A 20,137-nucleotide genomic window follows, 5' to 3' on the forward strand; every position below is an offset into this window, starting at 1 on the left:
GAGTAGAAGTATATATAACTTTATAAGAATTGTCAAGCAGTTTTAGACTCCTGCTGTTCTGGTGCTCCACATTTTTGAACATTTTCTGTTGTCATTGTTTACGTTTTAATCATTCTTATGGATGTGAATAACCTTATTGTGGTTGTTTTTTGCATTTCCGTGATTACTAATGATGTTGGGTCCCTTTCATTGCAATACATTTATCTTTCTCTTTGAAATATATTTTTAAATCTTTTGCCTGTTTTTAAGTTGAAGTTTTGTTTGTTGTTGATTTGTGGGCGTTCCTTTTATTTCTGGATGTGAGTCTTTGTCAAATAGAAGCATTAAAAATAGTTTCCTAATCTGTGGCTTATATTTTTGATTTCTTCATTGTGTCTTTTGATGAACAGAATTTTTCAATTTTGAGGAAGTCCCATGCATCAGTTTTTATGGTTAGGGTTTTCTTGTTTGTTTGTTTTTTTGTTTTGCTTACCCTGTCACTAAGATACTTTTCTATTTTGTCTTCTAGAAAACTTCTGGTTTTCACATTTGATTATGGGATTCATCTCTTGGTTAATTTCTCTACACAGTGTAAGGCTGGGGTCAACCCCTTCCCCTCGAGTTTTTAATTGTTCCAGAATCTTCTTTTGGAAAGGTGGACTTTCCCCAATTGGATTGCCTTGGCACTTTTGTCAGTTGACGGTATATGTGTGGGCCTATTCCAATGTTGTTTTAATTCTGAAAGTTCCAACTGCCATTCCCATTTAATGGTATGTTTAAATTATGTGAGCATTTTTTCTCCAAGGTATTAACATTGAAAACACTGAACAAAACCCTAGAAACCAGGTAATTAAATTTAACTGAGGCCTTATCTGACCTCTTAAATATTAAAACCTATTCTCATGTGCCCTTCTCCTGTGTATTTCTGATTTTTCCTACCTTCATGTGTTTCTGTAAGGATTAGATAAAAGACTTTTCATGCAGTTTCTAAATGTGGTCATTCTTCCCTGTCTAGCTGCACAACCCTGAGCCCCAGGGTCAGGTGGGAGGCTTAGCACTGGGTGGAGGCAGGAAAAGGGCAGATTCTTTACCAGGAGTCAAACTGTTTCCAAATAGGTAGAAACATGACCTTTTACTAGGAAACACTCCCATCCTGCCTTGAGTCCTCAAGCTGGTAACTCGAGTTACTGTAGGGAATTTTCCCAGTAACATTTCCTGTTCTCTGCAAACTACTATTGTAATTAAACATGTAATGAAACAGAAAACTAATATTCAGGGCAGTGAGTGACATGAACTTCCTGAATTTTACTTCAGTGAATTGTGTTCTCAACAGCTCTTTTCCCTTACAGTAATCCATAAGATTTGTTTTCTTTAATGATTTGTCTGTCAGTTGGACACTCCCTTGTCAAGACCATCCAAGGAAAAAAATTGTGTATCAGCTGCATGACTGTTTTCTCACAACTACTATATGTGTTCATAAGGAAAATATTTGTTTATTGCAGTTACTATATAATTTGTTTCACATTTTTCAAATGCCAGCAGTTTTCTTAGTATAAAACACTCGAGTGCCCATGTCCAGAATGTATGATGCCTTTGGTTATGTTTCTAGGGCCCGTGGCAGTAGACACCCATTAGCAGAACTTGCTCACATCTCCCTGGGTTTTTCTGGAGCACCTTAGTGGGTCCCTGGTTTCCTCAGAAGCCTCAGGGAATATGAATGGGATTTCTTCTTCAATTTTCCTACTCCTCAAATGTTTCAGAATAGAGTGTCCATCATGCACTGTGTACATCAGAGGCAGTAAGGAGAGACTAACAGTATGCCTTCATGAGGTGTACCTATGAACACATATATATATGATTGCGTATATTGTGCAACATTCGATGATAGCAATATATTATATAGATTGATGGCAATATATTCAATGATGGCAAACCTAATTATAGAATTGTCTTTTTAGTTGCTTTTCCTTTAGATACAGAATTTTTCCACTTATTCATCCACACCTTAGTGCTTAGCCCACTGGAGATAACATTTGTGTTCTCATTTACCCATCCAGCAAAAATTTATTCAGATGCTGAGGTAGGTGCTTATGATGTCAAGATGAATGACATGTAGTCCCCGATATTCAGGAGGTTGCGTTCTAGCAGGGGGAAGCAGGTTGTAAATGGAGTGAGGTAAAAGACATAATAGTAGCATGTATAAGACTTTGGGTGTATGTAAGAGCAGCACCCTCATCACACTTAGGCGGGGGAAGGTTTGGGAGAACCTTCTTCAGTGAAGCAGTGCCTGAGTTGGGTCCTGAAGGACAAGTGACCCTTATATTTGAGGAAACAGTATGTCCTTTTGACCTATACAGGAATCAGATCTCTGCTCTTAACATTATACCTGCGTCCAGATAATAGAAGCAGCCATCCTAGATAGACAGAAATGCAAGGGAAAGAAATGCCACATAATTACCAAATGTAGATGTATAATGATGCATATTTACAGGTACCAGGGACCTTTGAAGAGAGGAAAAGAGAGGAAAGATGGGTTGTTCTCAAGGAGGAGGAGGAATGGCATGCTTGAGATTGGAGGTGATGACAGAATCCTGGTTTGCTTGCTGAGGATGAAAAATATGAGGTGGAACGGTCAATCCAAGTGGAGGGCCATAAAATTCATGATTTAGAACATTAATTTGATTTAAGAGATTTATCTGTAGCTTGTAAAGACACGGGTGGTGTGGACAAGACCATGTTTGAGGAATTATTTTTGCTACTATGGTTATATTTTGCTGGTCCTCTTCCTATCTCCCTGGTTTTTAGTGCCACCCATCCCCCAAGCTCTTAAGTAAAGTATTTCCTAAACAATACCCCATAGTTCACATTTTCATCTACAACACTGTTTTCAAACTGGGCTTCTGGGTACCTGCTCAGGCTGGTCTTGATCATCCCACACATTCTTGAGCCAGGGTAAAATTGGAACCAGATCTGGAGTAGAGAAGGGCTGTCCAGACACAAAGATCAGATAAAGCTGATCAGAGTATAACAAGGGGGAGGATAATAGAATAAGGCGGGGGGGAGAGAATAATTATGATGAGGAAACATGATTTTTCTTAAATGCTATTTATTTACAACTGCTGTCCCCAAAGTGCTGGTAGATTTGTTAGTAAGATTGGAAATTTCTATGTGGCACATTTGGAATGAGTGGGAGATGGAAGCTTAAGAAAATGATTATCAGATAAAAATTCCCAGCACAATCCTCTCCACAAGTAAATGTTAAAGGAAAGAACAAATAAAAGGTGGACTATAATGGGATTATAGATTCTTCATCCCTTTTGATATTGCTTTGGAAAAAAATAACTTACAATAATCATCTTGGAATTTGCAATATTGAGATTGAAACATTTCACCCAGACATCTTGAGAACAGTGTTCAAGACTTATTCACTGTTAAAGAATCAGTATTTTCATGAAATACTCTTGTCATATCTTTATAGGTATTTTACTTTGTAGGGAAAAACCAGCATAGCATATATTTTGTTGTACAAAGGACATTTAAAATAATTCTTTCCTCAACCCGTCTTGCTGCTCGTTACCCTGTGTGTGGTGCTCTTCCTATTTCGGCGATTTCCTTGTGCCTCAGTTCTTTCTGGAAAGTTTTTGAAAGTCAAGTTGGAATCAGGCAGAGTTTGTGCCAATTCAGATATAACTAAAGTTTTAAGTTATACACATTTTATAGCTGTTCACACTATATGAGTGTCTTCTAGATTTTCTTTTTAGTAGGTCATTGAATCTTTTTTACTTTATGGAGCAGTAAGAAATGCATGAAGGAATTTGAATTTAGAGAAGCTGTCTTGCATGCATATCTTGGCATTGGCATTTAAAGTCTATAAAATAAATTGGCAGTGAATGTTTTATTTACCTGTTAGAATAGCAGCTAGCACGTCAAGCAGCATTTTTGCCAGATATATTGGAATACACTTGATGGCACAGAAATGGAAGTGTAAAGCATTTAATCAAAGATATTTGTGGGCATATCACATGAGGATTTTAATGTCTGATACATAGGACAACCTGCATGTATAATTTAGAAGCAAAAATGATTTGAAAAATAAATCTGGTCCACTCTCATGCCTCATTTTTTTTTTTAAATGAGCAAAACAATGCAGTGTTTACTAAGTTATTTTAGGTGCAGAATTGTTTTAATACTTTGCCTGAATTGCCAAGCTTTTAATAAAGCTGGCAGCATGAGTGACAGCCGCACACCCAAGGTTACACTGTAGCGTTGGGTTCTCTCTGACTTTCTCTCCTTTAAGCCTCCCTTTCATGTGTAGCCAAGTGAAAGTCTCCAAATGAAACGTAAGCTCTGCAGATCCTCAGGGGCCATGGCCTGATGAGAGGGTCCAGAAGAAAAGCAGCAGTTTGGAAAGGCTGTTGAAGGCACGGAGGGCAGAGGGCCGGGTGTTGACACGGCTCTCAGACCTTTCTAAGGAGATGAATGAGAAGGCATTGCCTCCCTGGGCCCCGGACATATTTTACCCGGAAGAGCAGTACTAGGTTTTCAAACCAATTGTTTTGGCTTTATCCTTCAGATGTTGCAGAAGGAAAATGTGTTCTTTTATTGCTGTTCCAAGTTGTTTAACCGTTTACCCTTAATCATCTGCAGTCTGTGTGGGAATAAGACTTCTAAAGATCACTGAACTTTGCTTGATTTGAAATCAGAATAGAATTCGTTTTATTTAATGTGGGAAACCTTCTTTTGAGAAATTTGACACAAGCTGGCTTTTTAGTCTCTTAGAATTTAATTGAAAAAGAACACCATAGAAAAACACTGCCAGATGCACACATGTCTGCTCTTGGGTTAGATTGCCATTAAGCTTTAGAATTTTGTTTCTATGGTTATTGATCGTTGAAATAACCATAGCAGTCAACATTTAACAAGTCAGTGTGAATTAATGAATTTTTGGTTGCATCACAGAGATGAAATTCTAGGCTGGTCGTATCGTGTATCACTGTTCTCATAATAAGTTTTCTCCTTGTCACTCAATCTGTTAAGAATACATGATGATCGTAGGAGCACTTCATAGATCTGCTTTGTGGAAAAGTTCATAAGTCCATTAGGCCACTGGGTCTGTGGAAGTGATCTATAAAGAAATAAATTCCCTCAGTTCCCACATCAGCATATCACAAAAGAACCATACTGTGGGCCGCCTGGAATTTTACAGATCTCTTCAAGGAGCAATTCAGAATGGTTTCTAAGAGCCCTAAATCTGTATCTTGGTGCATGAATCTAGCTGGCATTAATTTGGGCAGAGTGGGCCAAATAGAGCTAATTGAGGTGGGGAAAAAAAAATCGAGAGAACAGGCCATAATGGTGAATGGAGTTATTTGTCACCGAGTTTGTAATAGGATTTTCAATTAATTCATGCAGGCTTCCAATGCCTTACATTAGCCCTGTCAAGATGAACTACAGCCACATCTAAAATGCCATCCCCTATTAAACGGTGCATGTCAGTGAATTTGTAATTTCTTCTGTTCAACCAGAAGATGAATGGATTCTACTCAGAAAACAAATGTGTGCTTCAGAAATGCACATTTCAAAATCCCGAACACTTCCTAGGAGGAACATTCTTTGCATTGTTATACAGTGAATATATGTTAAAAATGTAACTGTTATATGAATCCATCCAAAAGGAAAAGCATCCAGCTGCAGAGAGACAAATATACTGTCAGGTGCCCCATTTCACTGGTGACCAGGCTTTTCCCACTGGGTGATAATGATGATGATGGTGATGATGAGGACCATAGTTCATGCTTGTAGCCTTTACTGTCTTCTGGGCCATTTGAGGGGGTTATATACATGAATTCACTAAATCCTTACAACAGCCAGGTGAAGCAATTGAGGAAAAGAGACGTTAAGCTGCCCAAGATCCCACAGTCACTGAGATGGTGTTCAAGCAGTGGAGTCCGTGCTCCCAACTAATTAGTTCCTTCTACCACGTGGTCATAGTCTCTTTGGCTACAGACAAGAGTTAACGTAGCTCTCTCATTCTTTTGTCAGTTCTCTATCTCTTCCCCCTTATGGTACTTATTGTGGTATTATTTTGTTGTTATTTCCTTAAACCTGTCTTGGGAAATATTGATAAGCTGTGGTAACCAGGCTTCAAGAAGTATATAATAGAGAATGGAATGAAGCATATGTGAGATTAGACAAAAATTAAAATTCTCCCTTCCACAAATGCTAAATGAAATAATGAGCAAAGTTCATAGCACTGTGAAGGACCAGCTCCTGAATGGCACCTCCTTGCTGGAGGGACCAAAGGGCACAGCAGAACTGCTTACAAGATTATGTCAAGGCTGAATGACAGGAGTCATGTCATTGGAGACCAGATCTTAAAGCAGGGTCCAGAAGTCAAGAGGGCATCAGTTACTTCTGAAAGGCTCAGATCTTGTTTTCCTGGGATATTGGCCCCTCAGAGCAGCTTTAACTAACCAACCACAGCATTACGTGGACCAAGCCAAGGCAAAACGACTCCCAGTAGCGTTTTGAGAGCAGGGATTACTATTCCTCTGAAGCCATCCAAAAATATTTAGCAAAAAAGTTTGGCTTATGGGTAGTCCAGTCTCTAAATCTCTGAGTGAGAACCAAAAAGTAACTGAAAACCATACTGTGAAGCTCTGTTAACATCAAGGATGTTCAACCTTTATCTATGTTTGTTGAAGGAAGGGGGAGTATGAAGAAGCAATATGAGTAATACATTATTGATGTCCTTTCTTGAAAACATTAAACTATTTTTAAAAAATCAACTGTTTTAGGCTTGTGCATTGCACATAGCTACATAGCTGTCTGCCCACCTGCCCACTTCACATTTTCTATTCTACTGCCTGGCTTACTGGTCTGCACAGGGTCACACCATGTCCATCTGTGTGCTTCAGACCCATGGGTGACTACATTGTTGGAAGGACACACAGATCCAAAGTCCTTAGCGTGTTATTCCAGACCCTCCATCCATTGGCCTCTGTCTACCTCTCACATTGCTTATGTTCCTTGACTCCCACACAAGAACACTGCGTTCTTTACAAACCCTAGTCCTTCTGCACAACATCTGATTCTCACTTCCCCATCTTTGCTGGAGCTATCTCCTCTGCCTGGAATGTTCTCACTTTTCTTTTTATTCTTCCACTCCAACTTTCTCTCTTTAGCTCCTATTATTCTTTAAGAGTAGGGAAGTGTTTAATTTTCCCAGGGGCTGGGGTCATGGCTCAGTGGTAGAGCACTTGCCTTGCACCTGTGAGGCCCTGGGTTCGATCCTCAGCACCACATTAAAATAAATAGATAAATAAAATAAAGGCTGAAAAATAAATAAATGAATAAAGTAATTTTTTCATCCCTCAAACCTCAGTGTTTCTGCTCCCACAAACAGTTGCATATCTTTACATTGCATTTAATAAACTGTGTTGTCATTATTTCTAAGGAAAAGAACTGTGCTTTATTTCTCATTAAATCCTCAACACTAATACAGTGCCTGGTAAGAGGTAAAAAGCTTGATAAGATGTTAAATTTAGTGTTTTCTAGATGAGTGAATAAATGATTGAGGACGTGAGAAACAGGAACCTGTAATCTAGCTCATTGAATTATTATAGTCATGTTTGATTTTCCATTTATTCTCTGAATCAATGATTGGCAGCAGTGTTCCAGAGAGGCCAGAGATCTTAAAATGACAGCTAATGCTCAAGAATGGGCCCCGCTAATGCCATCGGGAAGTATTGTATTGAACCCATTTAATTCAGTTGCCTTGGGGGTACACACCATTCAAAACCTGTCATTCAAAGCCATAATTCAGTACAGCAACATTTAAACCCCCCTGTCTTATCTTATCAGCCTAACAGTGTTCTCTAATGAGAAGAGAGCAAAGTTGACTAATCTTAAGGTACACCAGACCATGTGCCTGAACATGTACTGGTTATAAACTATGAGAGGACAGGAACTGTGTCCTACTCACAGTTGCATTCCAGACTCAGGCGGAGACTAAGCCCTAAATAAATACTTATTGAATTCACAAAAGAATAAAATCTCCTGCCCACATTAAAAGCAGCATCAGGAAAAGTTTTGCCCACAACCCTATCTCTGATTTTTATCAGTCAAGCTTAAGAACAGTTAGTGAATTGATGAATTATACTTCTGATTAAATATTCTTCTCAGTGCTTATAATTTATTCTGATCATTAAAATACTTAATATGGACCTTTTATGAGTTTTTGAATTTCATGTCAGAGAATTATACTCAGAAGTCACGTTTTCATGTAATAATGATCCCAGACAAACAAGGAAAGGCCCCCACTAAATTAAACTTGGGAATAGAAGGCTACATTGTAGCTGGTGCATGGATATCTTCTTATCTTACTATGAATGTTTATTTTGTATTTGCTCTTTATTGATGGGGCACATAGTTTTTTGATTGTTTTTAACGTAAGATGTTCTTTTCAAATGGCAAAATGTGGATTTGACCTTGATTTAAAAATAGTGACAGTAAGGAGATATATATATGTGTGTGTGTGTGTGTATCACTTTTTTTTTTTTTTTTTGTGATGCTGGGGATTGTCTTCGAGGCAAGCACTCTACCAACTGAGCCATATCCCCAGCCCGGTAAAGTTATATTTTGATGAACATTTCTGGAGTGTTCATTGACATTTGTCTTTTTCTTTAAGGGTATACCTCAGTTACCATGTGCCAAAGCATTATATAACTACGAAGGAAAGGAGCCTGGAGACCTTAAATTCAGCAAAGGTGACATCATCATTTTGCGACGACAAGTTGATGAAAACTGGTACCATGGGGAAGTCAACGGAATCCATGGCTTTTTCCCCACCAACTTTGTGCAGATTATTAAACCATTACCTCAGCCCCCACCTCAGTGCAAAGCACTTTATGACTTTGAAGTGAAAGACAAGGAAGCGGACAAAGATTGCCTTCCATTCGCAAAGGTAAAGTTGGGATGAATTTACCAGATATTCTTCTGTGAGTGGAACGTGGCTGGTGTTTTCTCTTGGAAAAAGAGTTTTGTGTGAGATATCTCACTGTGCTTCTGAAAATACCTAGAAGTAGTCTGCTTTAAGTCACAAGAAACGTAATTTTGCACATAAACTTCTTCTATGAAAGATAATTAGGTTGATGCTCTACATGGAATGTTTTTCATATTTAGAACCTAAATTTATTTTAAGCCACTTTAAAGTATGTATGTGCCACTCAGGGATTTTACAATACTGAATCATGAATAATAGATGAGATGACATTATTTCCTTATTTTATATGTAAGTTTATTTGCATAATAGCACCTGCAATATATTTACTGAATTGATAAAATGGTTTGGAATTTTAAGCAAAATATTATGGCCTTGTTTAAAAAAAAAAAAGCAGTCGGATATGTGTTTGAATGGGCCTTTGGTGTGTTATCAGAAAGTGAGAAGCATCTGAGAACCAATTTTTTTTTTTTTTTTTTTTTTTTTTTTGTAGCAGGAATTGAACCCATACGCACTTTGCCACTGAGTCACATTCTCAGGCCTTTTTTGTATTTTATTTAGAGGCAGGGTCTCACTGAGTTGCTTAGGGGCTCTCTAAGTTGCTGAGGCTGGCTTTGAATTCACAAGCCTCCTGCCTCAGCCTCCAGAGCCACTGGAATTACAGGCATGCACCACCATGCCAGGCCTCTGAGAATCAATTTAAACAGAAATTCAAGGTGCTCAGGCAGATAGAATTTGAGGTTGCAGTTTATGGAACTAAATAAAATAAGAGGCCAACCCTTTGTGTCAAAGTTTGTGGTTTTACAACTAATAGAACGCCAGGTTGATGGGTGATTATCATTTAATTCATGCAGAGTTTGAATGTGTATAAAGATATGTCACAACATTTTTACTCATCTACTCTTGAAACTTGAGTTCTTTATTGCAAAGGAAAATTAACTGATAAAGGGATCAGGGAGCCTAATGATTGTTGTTTCTCCAGGATGATGTTCTGACTGTGATCCGCAGAGTGGATGAAAACTGGGCTGAAGGAATGTTGGCAGACAAAATAGGAATATTTCCGATTTCCTACGTTGAGGTAAGTTAACCTGTAGACTCATGAATTGCGTTGGTGTTCAGCTTAGTAAGTAAATCTTAATAATGCAATACGAGCCTTCAGGAGTCGTCATGGCACAAAGCAGCCTCAGAAATGCCTTCTCCTGGATCACTGGAAGAATTAGGAAAACTTCATTCTGTCCTTCAGTTACTGAAGATTGCAGAATGTTTCAAACTCTTTACTTCATCTTCCTGCTCAGAGCATTCCTGTGTCGGTTGAAGGTACACTACACCTCCTGTCCATCACCTGTACTGTTTCCAGGTGTTCTATTCCATTTGCCAGCCCCAGGATCAGAAAGTTAATGAAGTTCCTGAGTAAGGTGGAAGATTAATGTGTTTGTTTATGTGCTTATCTCTTTCATTATCTGCCACATCATCAGAACAAAATAGTGACTCACAGCCAAGACCTTTAATAAACATTTGTTATATAAATCTTTCTCTATCATATCCCAGCAACTTCTTAGCTTCCCTCTCCCTTTTTAATTATCATGACTCCAAAAGCTTGTGGCCAGGCTTTCTTTTTAAAGAACATGCATAGGGCTGGGGATGTGGCTCAAGCTGTAACACACTTGCCTGGCATGCGCGGGGCGCTGGGTTCGATCCTCAGCACCACATAAAAGTAAAATAAAGATGTTGTGTCCGCCGAAAACTGAAAAATGAATATTAAAAAAAAAAGAACATGCATAAAGTAATATAGTTCTGTTATTTTAAAGAAAAGCTGTTATGGTTTGGATATGAGGTACCCTCAAAAGCTCCCGTGTTAATAAAGGAATATTGGATTACAAGAGATGTAACCTAGTTAGTGAAACCTGGACCAAGATAAACACTTCCTCCCCTGATTTGTTCTTGTCATGTATTTTGGTCAGAGCCATGGAAAGCTGCCTATCACAAGCACAAGTTAAAAATGAGATAGCAAGTTACAATTTACAGTAGGCTTCCATGACATTGTATATCATAAACTAAATGCCCTTCAGTAATAAACATTTCTTGCTGAAAACAAAACCAAAGGAATTTTCAAAGAATGAAGCAACCACAGCCCCCGACAATCATACAAAGGTGCTTTGGTCAGAGACAGCTTCTGGGGAGAAGTGAGGTCCCTGTAGGGATCTGTGTGCTGGACCGATGGAGGTTCACTGGAGAGATGGAAAGGGTGCATTTTATAGCAGAAAGAATACCCAGGAAGGAATGATGGCATGTGCAAAAGCCAGAAAGTAAGAGAGAGCATTGCTGGGGGAATTGAAAGTGATTCTGTTGGAAAATTTCAAAGCATATATCTTCAGTATGTAAGATACAAAAATCATTTGTTTTGTCATCTTTTTATCTGAAGCATTTATTTTGGCATGATTCTGAATATTAAAATGACAAATTATGTCATCGTAGCCAGCATTCAATTTCTTCCTTAGACAGGAGATTGCCAGAGTCAAAAAAAAAAAAAAAATCAGTTTCACTACTGTATATCCAAGGAAGTAATTCAAACCATGTATATGAGTCTTGAATTTTTATCCATACCCTTCCTGTTTATTGAAATTGTTTCCTCCTTTGAAAGTAAACAACAGGAAACAATTCTTAACAGTCAATCTTTTTTTGCATGTTATTTATATATTCTGACTGTGGGTCATGGAAAACTACAAGCATTTCCAAGTATTTGAATAGCTATGCTAAAGAGCATGAGTAAGCGCAAGGTTAGTAATAAAAGCCTGTCTTTACTTGTTAGGTATTATCAATATCACATGGGGAGACTTGGTTTGTGAGGCATGAAAAGGTATTGCTATATTTTTGTTATAGGGCAGGTGAAGAATTGTGTAGATAGTCAGAAGACACCCCACCCATGGCAAGTCTAGAGTCAACAGGCACTTGAGTCATTAGGATTATTGACTCTGACTTAAATTGGAAAGGTGAGCTTCTGCCCAACTGGAAAGCATTTTCAGTTTTTTGCCCTTTTTCCTTCCAAGTGAGCATTTTCCTTATTTGAATCACATTTTTTTTCTAGTTGAGATGTGGTAAACAACTCATTTATGTCTAGGAGCCGATGAACATTTCTTTGGTGTCAAGTCATCAGATTGACGCTCTTGGTGGGGAGCAAAGCATCTGGGGATTAGTGGCACCAGAGTTAGCCCTCAGGCAATTGTAGTAGAGGCAGATTTTATTCACAGCCTATCAAAATACACCTATTTCTTTAGTGCAGAATGCCTTCCAGGGCACTATCAGATGCAGAAAAGGAAACTCTAAGAATCGAAAACCAGGACTGTTTCCTAAATAATGGTCTTTTTCTTACTCTATAAACCTAATCTTATTTGGCCCACTTTAAGAGCTCAGATCGTCTCCAAAATAAAAGCAGGCCATGGTACAAAAATTCATTTGTGAGTAGTTTTCTTGTATCTTATGAACAGACATTTAAGGCTCCATCAGGGTTAGGTGCTTTTGCTTTTTTTCACATTGCTGCCAAAAGCAGTTAACTCCCAGAGTTTTTGAGAAGATGGAATGAGATAGTTTGTCTCAAAAAGGTTCAGCACCACTGTGCATTTTGAAGAGTAGTTTGGAGAGCAGATGACACCAGATACCAGAGCATGACGATGATCAAATGAGAGAATCACCACCAAATGCATTCCCGAGTTTCCAGAGCCACATCTGACTTTGCACAGGTGTGTGCGCAGAAGCTGAGACTCTTCTAACTACTCCTGGTTGGCATTGGTAATAGAAATGTCCAAGGACCTTGCTTTTGGCAGAAACGGAACAGGATGGTCCTGGGGGGTAGGATTGTAGAACTGGAGTGGAATGTGTGGGTCAGAGGTTAGATGTGGAGCTGTATGTGGAATATACGCAGATTGAAAGAAGCTGAGCATTGGAGGTGGGCAGCAGGAGGATTGAGATGGTGAGAAATGCTGCCTTCCCGTGTTCCATGGTCCTCTCTCTTCTCCCTTGACTCAGGTAGTAACTGTGAGCTCTAATCTCCACCTGCATTGTAGTGATAAGAGGATTGATAGTTTTGTGATTTGCATATGGATCTTCTTATTAAAGTAAAACACAAACCTCTTCAAAGTCTGAAGAGAAGAGTTTGTCTTGGTTTGGATACTGAGTAAAAAATGGCTATATAAGTGGCCCTGAATTCTGTCCCATAGAGTCCTTGTCTAGCTCCATGAGGAGGGTTCTTTTGCTTTGATCCCATCACCCTTTGCCTCTGGAGATTCTCTGATCACATCCTTTGTGGACATGGTTTAGATAGTGTGGATTGGGTTCTGTTGAGACTGACTTGTCCTAGACTCGAGCTAGCTGGGAAGTGGTGAGAATTTCCTTGAAAGACACCATGCCAGGATATGTATACAAAGGGGATATTTGTCAAAGACTTGAGTGCAGTTAAAAATAATAATAATAAAAGAAAGAGAAATTAGTAGCCTGCTTCTTTCTTTGTTCAAAAATACCAGTTGTCTGTACAATAGAATGGAAGATTTTAACAAGCCTGTTAATTTGGAGCTGACTCATTCAGTTGTAGCAATTATTTGGACAAGGATGACATGATTGTTAGCATTCAAAAGGTTTGAATGAAGTGTGCTAAATATGGGATTTTGGACATTTTCCAAACATTGTTGTGTATGTATTATAGGTTTATAGTGAACTGTACATTTTTATTAAATTTCTTATTTTATTTGATTTTTTTTGTCATTTGTTTGAAATATCACTTGGGTTTTTCAATAATAAAAAGTTACCTAGCAACTTGCTTCTTTGCCATAGATAATAAGTAAGATAAGCATTCCTTATGTGCAGATAACGTGTAGAAGTGGCCTAAGAGAGAGCTGTTTTTATTTTTGAGTTACTGTCAGAAATAGGGCTACAATTCCCATTCTTTATGTCCCACTTCACTCTTCTGACAGGCTTTCTCTAAGGTAATTCTCCTTTTCGCTGCTTTATCTCAAACATGTTCTGGTTGATGGTGGGGGAAATCTTGGATTTCGAGTCTTGGCCCCAACACAAACTATCTGAGTGACTTTAGGCCTGGTCTTCTCATGTTTCAAATAATAAAACATCTTCATAGGGCAAATTAATTTCAGTAGTACTAATGAACAGTGCCTGGTACCCTATAAGAGCTTTTAAGTGAAGGCTAATTATTACCACCATATTATTATTATTCCTTCATAGCACATTTTTCTAGCTATTTCAGGTTATTTGTCCATCTGGTTACCAACTGTTCTCCATCCTCCCTTCCACCGTTAGAAAGTGAGCTCCAGTGGACAGTACCTTGTCATTGACCTCAATCTCCTGAGGCTCTCACACAGCAACTGCTAATTGTAGATACTCACTAAATATTGCTTGAATGAATGAACAACCTAAGAACTTGTAGGACCACAATTTCTAAACCAGAGACAATCGAGTTTGTAGATTTTGCCCACTTTAAATTTTTCCAGCTCATATTCCCATCATTCCCTATCTAGATATGTGTTTTATTGGTTTTTTTCCGGGTTATGTCAGGGAGTTACATTCCTCCGAGTCATTGGGTCTGTGTGACCTTAGATATTTTTCTTTCTTTTTTTCTTTTAAACCAGTCTCAGTGAGTGTTTGGTTATGCCAAGTTTAGAATTTTCCCAGGCTAAAATAATGGTAGTCATACTCTGCGGATTAGATCTGGCAACCCACGCTGTTTGTTTTTTTGTAATATGTAAAAGACTTACAGGCAGGAGGGCAGGGTTGGGGAGATGTTGGCTAAGGGATACAGACTTTTGGATAGAAGGAATATGTTCCTCTGGCTAAGGAATATTATGTGTTGACAGCTTTGATCATGGAAGATCAAATGCACAGGACTCAGAAAGCACAAATGCTCTTCTTACAAGTGGGATCTCTAGCTTCCTCCATTACAGAGTTAGGGGACTGGAAGATATTATCTGTGTTCCAAAGAAGAAGAAATGGAGGTTTAGGTACATGGTTTGAAGTTGCCAAGGTGACCCTTGCAGTAACTAAGAATAGCAGTGTTAACTTGATTTTTTTTTAACTTAAAAGTCTTTTTTGTAGAGAATAATGATAGCAGAAGGACGAAATAATAGTCTTTGATGTAATAATCAAAGACTTCATATAGTTGATTGAACTATATAAAGAAATACTCTGTCATTTATATTTTGAATGAATTTTTTTCCTTTAAAATTAAAAAGTATAATCAATGTTTATAAAAGAAATTTAGGGCAATTGTTGGGAAGTTGGAAAGGGAGAAGTATTAAATTTCATAACACCCCAATTTCCCCTCCAGTTTTGAAGTAAGTTCATTTCTATCAGTGAAATTTAGAGATACTGTTGAGAAGTCAGTAAAGGAGAATGAAAGTGGCTTAGCACCATCCTTTCTTCCTGACCTGCTAATTACATTGGATCTGCTTTTGAGTAGCTTTCATCTTTTGGACTTTTAATACTGTGGGGCAGGTCCCAAGGTGTAGGTTTCATGTCTTCTGAATGTTATCAGCTTCGTACAAAAAAAAAAAAAAAAAATGGTTGCTTCTCTTTCTGTCACAATGAAAGAAGAAAAAATGGGCACTGGCTCCTGATGTTCTAAAAGCAAGGACAGGTCTCCTCTGAGCTCCACCAATAGCTGCTTAATATAGGGCCAGAGACGCCATGTGAAAAAGAGTGGCTAGATTAGGTAAGGAACTTTATGTAGGGCAGTTTATGCTCCATCTATTATTCAGCAGAATTTAAGTTTCCTTTTGTTTCTCACAAGGAAAACATTCAGGGAGCTAAGATTGTAAAGATCAGTGAACATTTATTGAGTCCTCCCTGTCTGAACGGGTAGTTTCTGGTTCTCTGAGTAGTTTGATATAAAAATGTATGTCTCCTGCCTAGCCTGACCAGAGATCTAGGTAATGAACACGTGGTATCTAATGTCCACCTTGATTCACCAGGAATCCCGGGCAGGGACCAGGGTCCTAGCTGAGTTTTACTGGTTGTTCCTATAAAACATACTTTGGAATGGCTGCCTTTAGAACTCATCTGGGATATTTCTTTGTCCATGTCCCTGTAAAAAATTTACCCTTACTTCACTCCAGAGGACTTGAAAAGGGAGTAAATGATCCTAAATTTCATCACATGTAATTTTGGTAAATACCCTTTCATTCTTTTTCCTTATGAATTAATGACATTACATACATGATTTTGCCCTTCTGCCCCTAACTGCAGTACTGCTAACCATCAGTTTTTAGAGCTACATAATAAACCCTCTAGTAGCTAAACCATAATTTAGTTAATTATTTTTGCCATTTTTTTAAGACAAGTGTCTTGTTTAGGGGGACACAGTCGGTAATTAAGAAGAAATGGTAGTCTCCATCCTGCCGTAGGCGATTGCCCTGTACTTGCCTCAGAGGACATGCAATGACGATTGTTCCTAACAGTGTGCAAAATCACTATTATTATTTAGCCGTCTTAAAACGTATATGGGATGTTTTGATTTTGCATAAAAAGTTATGAAAACACTTCCAAGTTCTAACATGTAAAAGGTTAATTTTCAGAAATGATTCATTACTCAATTTCAACTGTGCGGTTGCCTTTTAAAGAAAAAATCACAAATTAATCATGGCCATAATTAGTATTTTTTAAATTTTATTGTTTAAAAGTTTTATTATATGCTGTGTATATCCTAAATTTTGCTAGAACTAAGGTTGTTTTTTTTTTTCTAAGCAAAGTAAGTTCCTTTCATTTAACCAACTGTTAAGTCCTGTCTAGTGTTCTAGTGAAGAAGGCTGAATATTTTGTGCTGTGTGGGCATTTATTTGTGTGCATATATGAAAATAAAAGTGGCTTGAACAGAAGCATTTTGATTTTAAAATTAATGGGAGAAAAGCTTCTCTATAGTGAAATGGAATATTTTGTGCAAGTTTTTCTAAGCATTGTAGAACAACATTAGTTTTTAGAGTAAAGGTTAGTGATAATGTTTAGAGTAAAGGTTAGTGATAATGTACACATCAAGCTTTACATACATTCTAGGTAAAACTTTCTCCATATGCTGAGAAGACTTCAGACAAATGTGTAAAGTCATGGTGGTCAGCATCCTCGTTCTCTTCCTGTGCCAGATTTCTTCCCATTCACTGTCCTCCCTACTGCCGGTACATATCCCCCACCCAGACACACTCTGGGTTATCCAAGACCAGGGAGAAACCTGTTCATTGATTTATAAACTGATTACACATTACGATGGAATTTCTGTCAGTGTGTCATTTCACATTTGACAAAGCTTTGCTTAGAATTTAATGACAATTCCATATTCTGTACCTCTTGGGATATGGGTATATTTCCTCCATAGTATTACTACATCTGGTAATGAGGTTCTGGAAAATAAAATGTATCATTGGAATGTGTACTCGTTAATAGGCATTTCTGATTTATATTGTGCATTTAGTGAACAGATAGAAGATAGAAACATACATACAAACCTCACGTATCGTCAGTTCGTGGACATTTACACGAACTGAGCCCAGTTTCAAAATTCTTCACGAGTCTCTCTCCCCAGTACCATAATTAGATTGGAGATCTATTGTTTCAGAAGTAGCAGGCCCCAATAATGAGCCTTAATTTTCAGGGTTGTTTCCTTCTGTCTTTTCAGTTTTTCTGCACATAACACCGTCCATGATTGTGAGGGGCTCTGCTTTGCAGTTGCTGTCTTCTCCAGGTCTTTTGTCCTCCAGGAACTTGGTCATATCATTTGTATCTTTTTTTTTGTTTGTCTTGCATGTCAATCACTCTCTTTCCCTTGGCTCCCCCTTGATTCAAGAAAATGATCTTGTCTTTAACTCCCTTCAAAAAGGTGTTCCAGGGCTGGGGTTGTAGCTCAGTGGTAGAGCGCTTGCCTTGCATGCATGAGGCCCTTGGTTCGATCCTCAGCACCACATAACAATAAACAAATAAAAATAAAGATTTTTTTTTTTTTAAAAAAAGGTCTTTCATGACTACCCTCTCCTCCTTACAGTTCTACTCTTTTCTTCCTTTTCCTGCCATAACTCTCAGAAGAGCCACTTATGCCCTCTTGCTTATAGCTTGTAGCTAGCCTTTGGCCCCTCCAGACCCCCAAAGTGCCCTCTTGGCTGCCATTAACTGCCTTTTCTGAGCCTCTCTTTGGTCTTCCAGATAACACCTAGCATTGTCCTCATGTTCCTGAGAGACTTTGCTTTTCATTTCTGGAGCATTGGTTGGATGGTTGGCCAGAGAGGCTTCACAAGGTCTTCTATGTCTTTTCTGCCTACCCCTGTTCTTTTTTTCTGGATTTTTTCCTTCCTAAATCAGACACCACTAACTCATATGGCCCTCAGGTGACTTGTATGCTTGGATTTCAAAGTGGTTTTTGTTTGTTTGTTTGTTTTTTGTTTTTTAAATTTGTTTTTAGTTGTAGATGGACACAGTATTCTTATTTTTATTTGGTACTGAGGATCAAACCCAGTGCCTCACATGTGCTAGGCAAGGGCTCTACCACTGAGTACAGCCCCAGCTCAAAGTGGTTTTGTTTTAATTAGTTAAGATGAAAAATCAGGAGATTTTACGTATGACTAATTTCTAGCTTTCCTTAAAAAAAAAAAAAAAAAACAGCTGATTCTGCCAAGCCACTTGCCCTAGAGAGAGCACAGACACACAGATACTCCCTGGGTCACCAGAATATGCCCACCACTCACTGTTCTTCCTTACCTGGCGAATAGTGAGTGACCTCACTGTTTACTTACTAACCTCACCTGCCTGAGCTCTGTAGGATCCACTGTGCTATTTTCTAGGTTCTCTTTTCTCTTTTCCTATCCAGTACTGTCTTCACTTATAACAATCACTCAAAAAACCTTTGCATGAGTAAAAGCCTCTATTTGGTTTGACTCTTCTCACTGTGGACCTGAGGGCATTATTGCTCTCATAGAGGTCACTGCTTATCGAATCTTTTGGATGGGGCATTTTTGTCTTGGTTATTTGTACTATACCTAGGCATGAAACTTTTTAGATAATATTAAGTCCAACTTCATGTAATTTATGAGAAATTGGGAGGTACAGGCAGGGTAAAGTGACTTGCCCGAGGCAACAAAGCTAGTGAATGGTGGACTTGGACGTCCCTGAAAGGAAGAATTTCTCATGTTTGTATAGTACTTCATAGGTTACAAGGCACTTTAACCCACAGTCATTTCTACCTGGAGTGATAATGCCTTCCTTGTTTTATACAGCCAAGGAATGGAAAGGGTTCATCCAAGATTACTCTACCTGTGTGGGTGGAGACCTGACTCTTTTTTTTTTCCCCCTTGTACTGGGGATTTAACCCCAGTACAGTGCTCTACCACTGTGTCACATTCCCAGCTCTTTTTAATTTTTTTTTTTTTTTTTTTAAACAGAGTCTCACTTAGTTGCTGAGGGACTTGCTATATTGCTGAGGCTGGCCTTGAACTTGTGATCCTCCTGCCTCAGCCTTCTGAGTGGCTGGATTAAAGGAGTGTACCAACATGCCCAATGGACACCTGACTCTAACCTAAATCTTTGACTTCAAGTTCAAGGATGTACCTGTGGTTTTCTTAGACAGTATCTTTTTCAACTCTCCTAAACTCAAATTCTTTTTAGACTTTCAATGACGTGTACCCTTCCTTTGTACCTTTATTTCAAAATTAGAAACCTGGAAAGGAAAATTCTCATTAATTTATTTTTTAACCCCAAGGGCCAACAGAGGTAAAGATAACTGTAAGCGAAGGGCTAAGCTACAGATGTTTCCCCTTCCTAACCTAGCGGAGTGGACAGTCCCTTTGTAAAACCTTTTCCCCTGGCAGGATATAGGGGGGTTATATTAGGAGTCCCTGTTGTTACTGCTGCTTAAGTGAATAAAGCTTGAGTCTTTACAACTGTTTCAGGGTTCAGGAGGCTTCAGAAGTGTGGGCCACAGGAGGTCAGGGGAGTAGTCCAGGCTTCTTTTCTCTGTTCAGCAAATTCTTGGTGCTTAGCGAGCGTGAGGAGGACAGCCACTTGTTGTTTGGATTCTTTCCCCTCATGAACTACATACAGACTAGAGCTGAGCTATCAATGCACATGTCACCCTCGAACAAATTGAAATGTGGCTAGACTGCTGGACATGGTGGCTCAGCC

At 38.6% G+C, this 20,137-nt stretch overlaps 1 protein-coding gene across 3 annotated transcripts in view; it reads left to right on the forward strand.

The window, feature by feature from the left end:
* The window catches only part of Sh3rf1 (SH3 domain containing ring finger 1), a 165,511-nt gene that overhangs the window by 97,709 nt on the left and 47,665 nt on the right, over positions 1–20,137 (forward strand). For all 3 annotated transcript variants that reach the window (XM_027927109.2, XM_071610536.1, XM_071610537.1), the window contains exons 3-4: positions 8,669–8,944; positions 9,963–10,058. In XM_027927109.2, the coding sequence (XP_027782910.1) occupies positions 8,669–8,944; positions 9,963–10,058 (372 nt within the window). The remainder of the gene's footprint in view (positions 1–8,668; positions 8,945–9,962; positions 10,059–20,137) is intronic.

The sequence above is a fragment of the Marmota flaviventris genome, chromosome 3 (genome assembly GCF_047511675.1).
Source record: "Marmota flaviventris isolate mMarFla1 chromosome 3, mMarFla1.hap1, whole genome shotgun sequence".
Taxonomy (NCBI): Eukaryota; Metazoa; Chordata; class Mammalia; order Rodentia; family Sciuridae; genus Marmota; species Marmota flaviventris.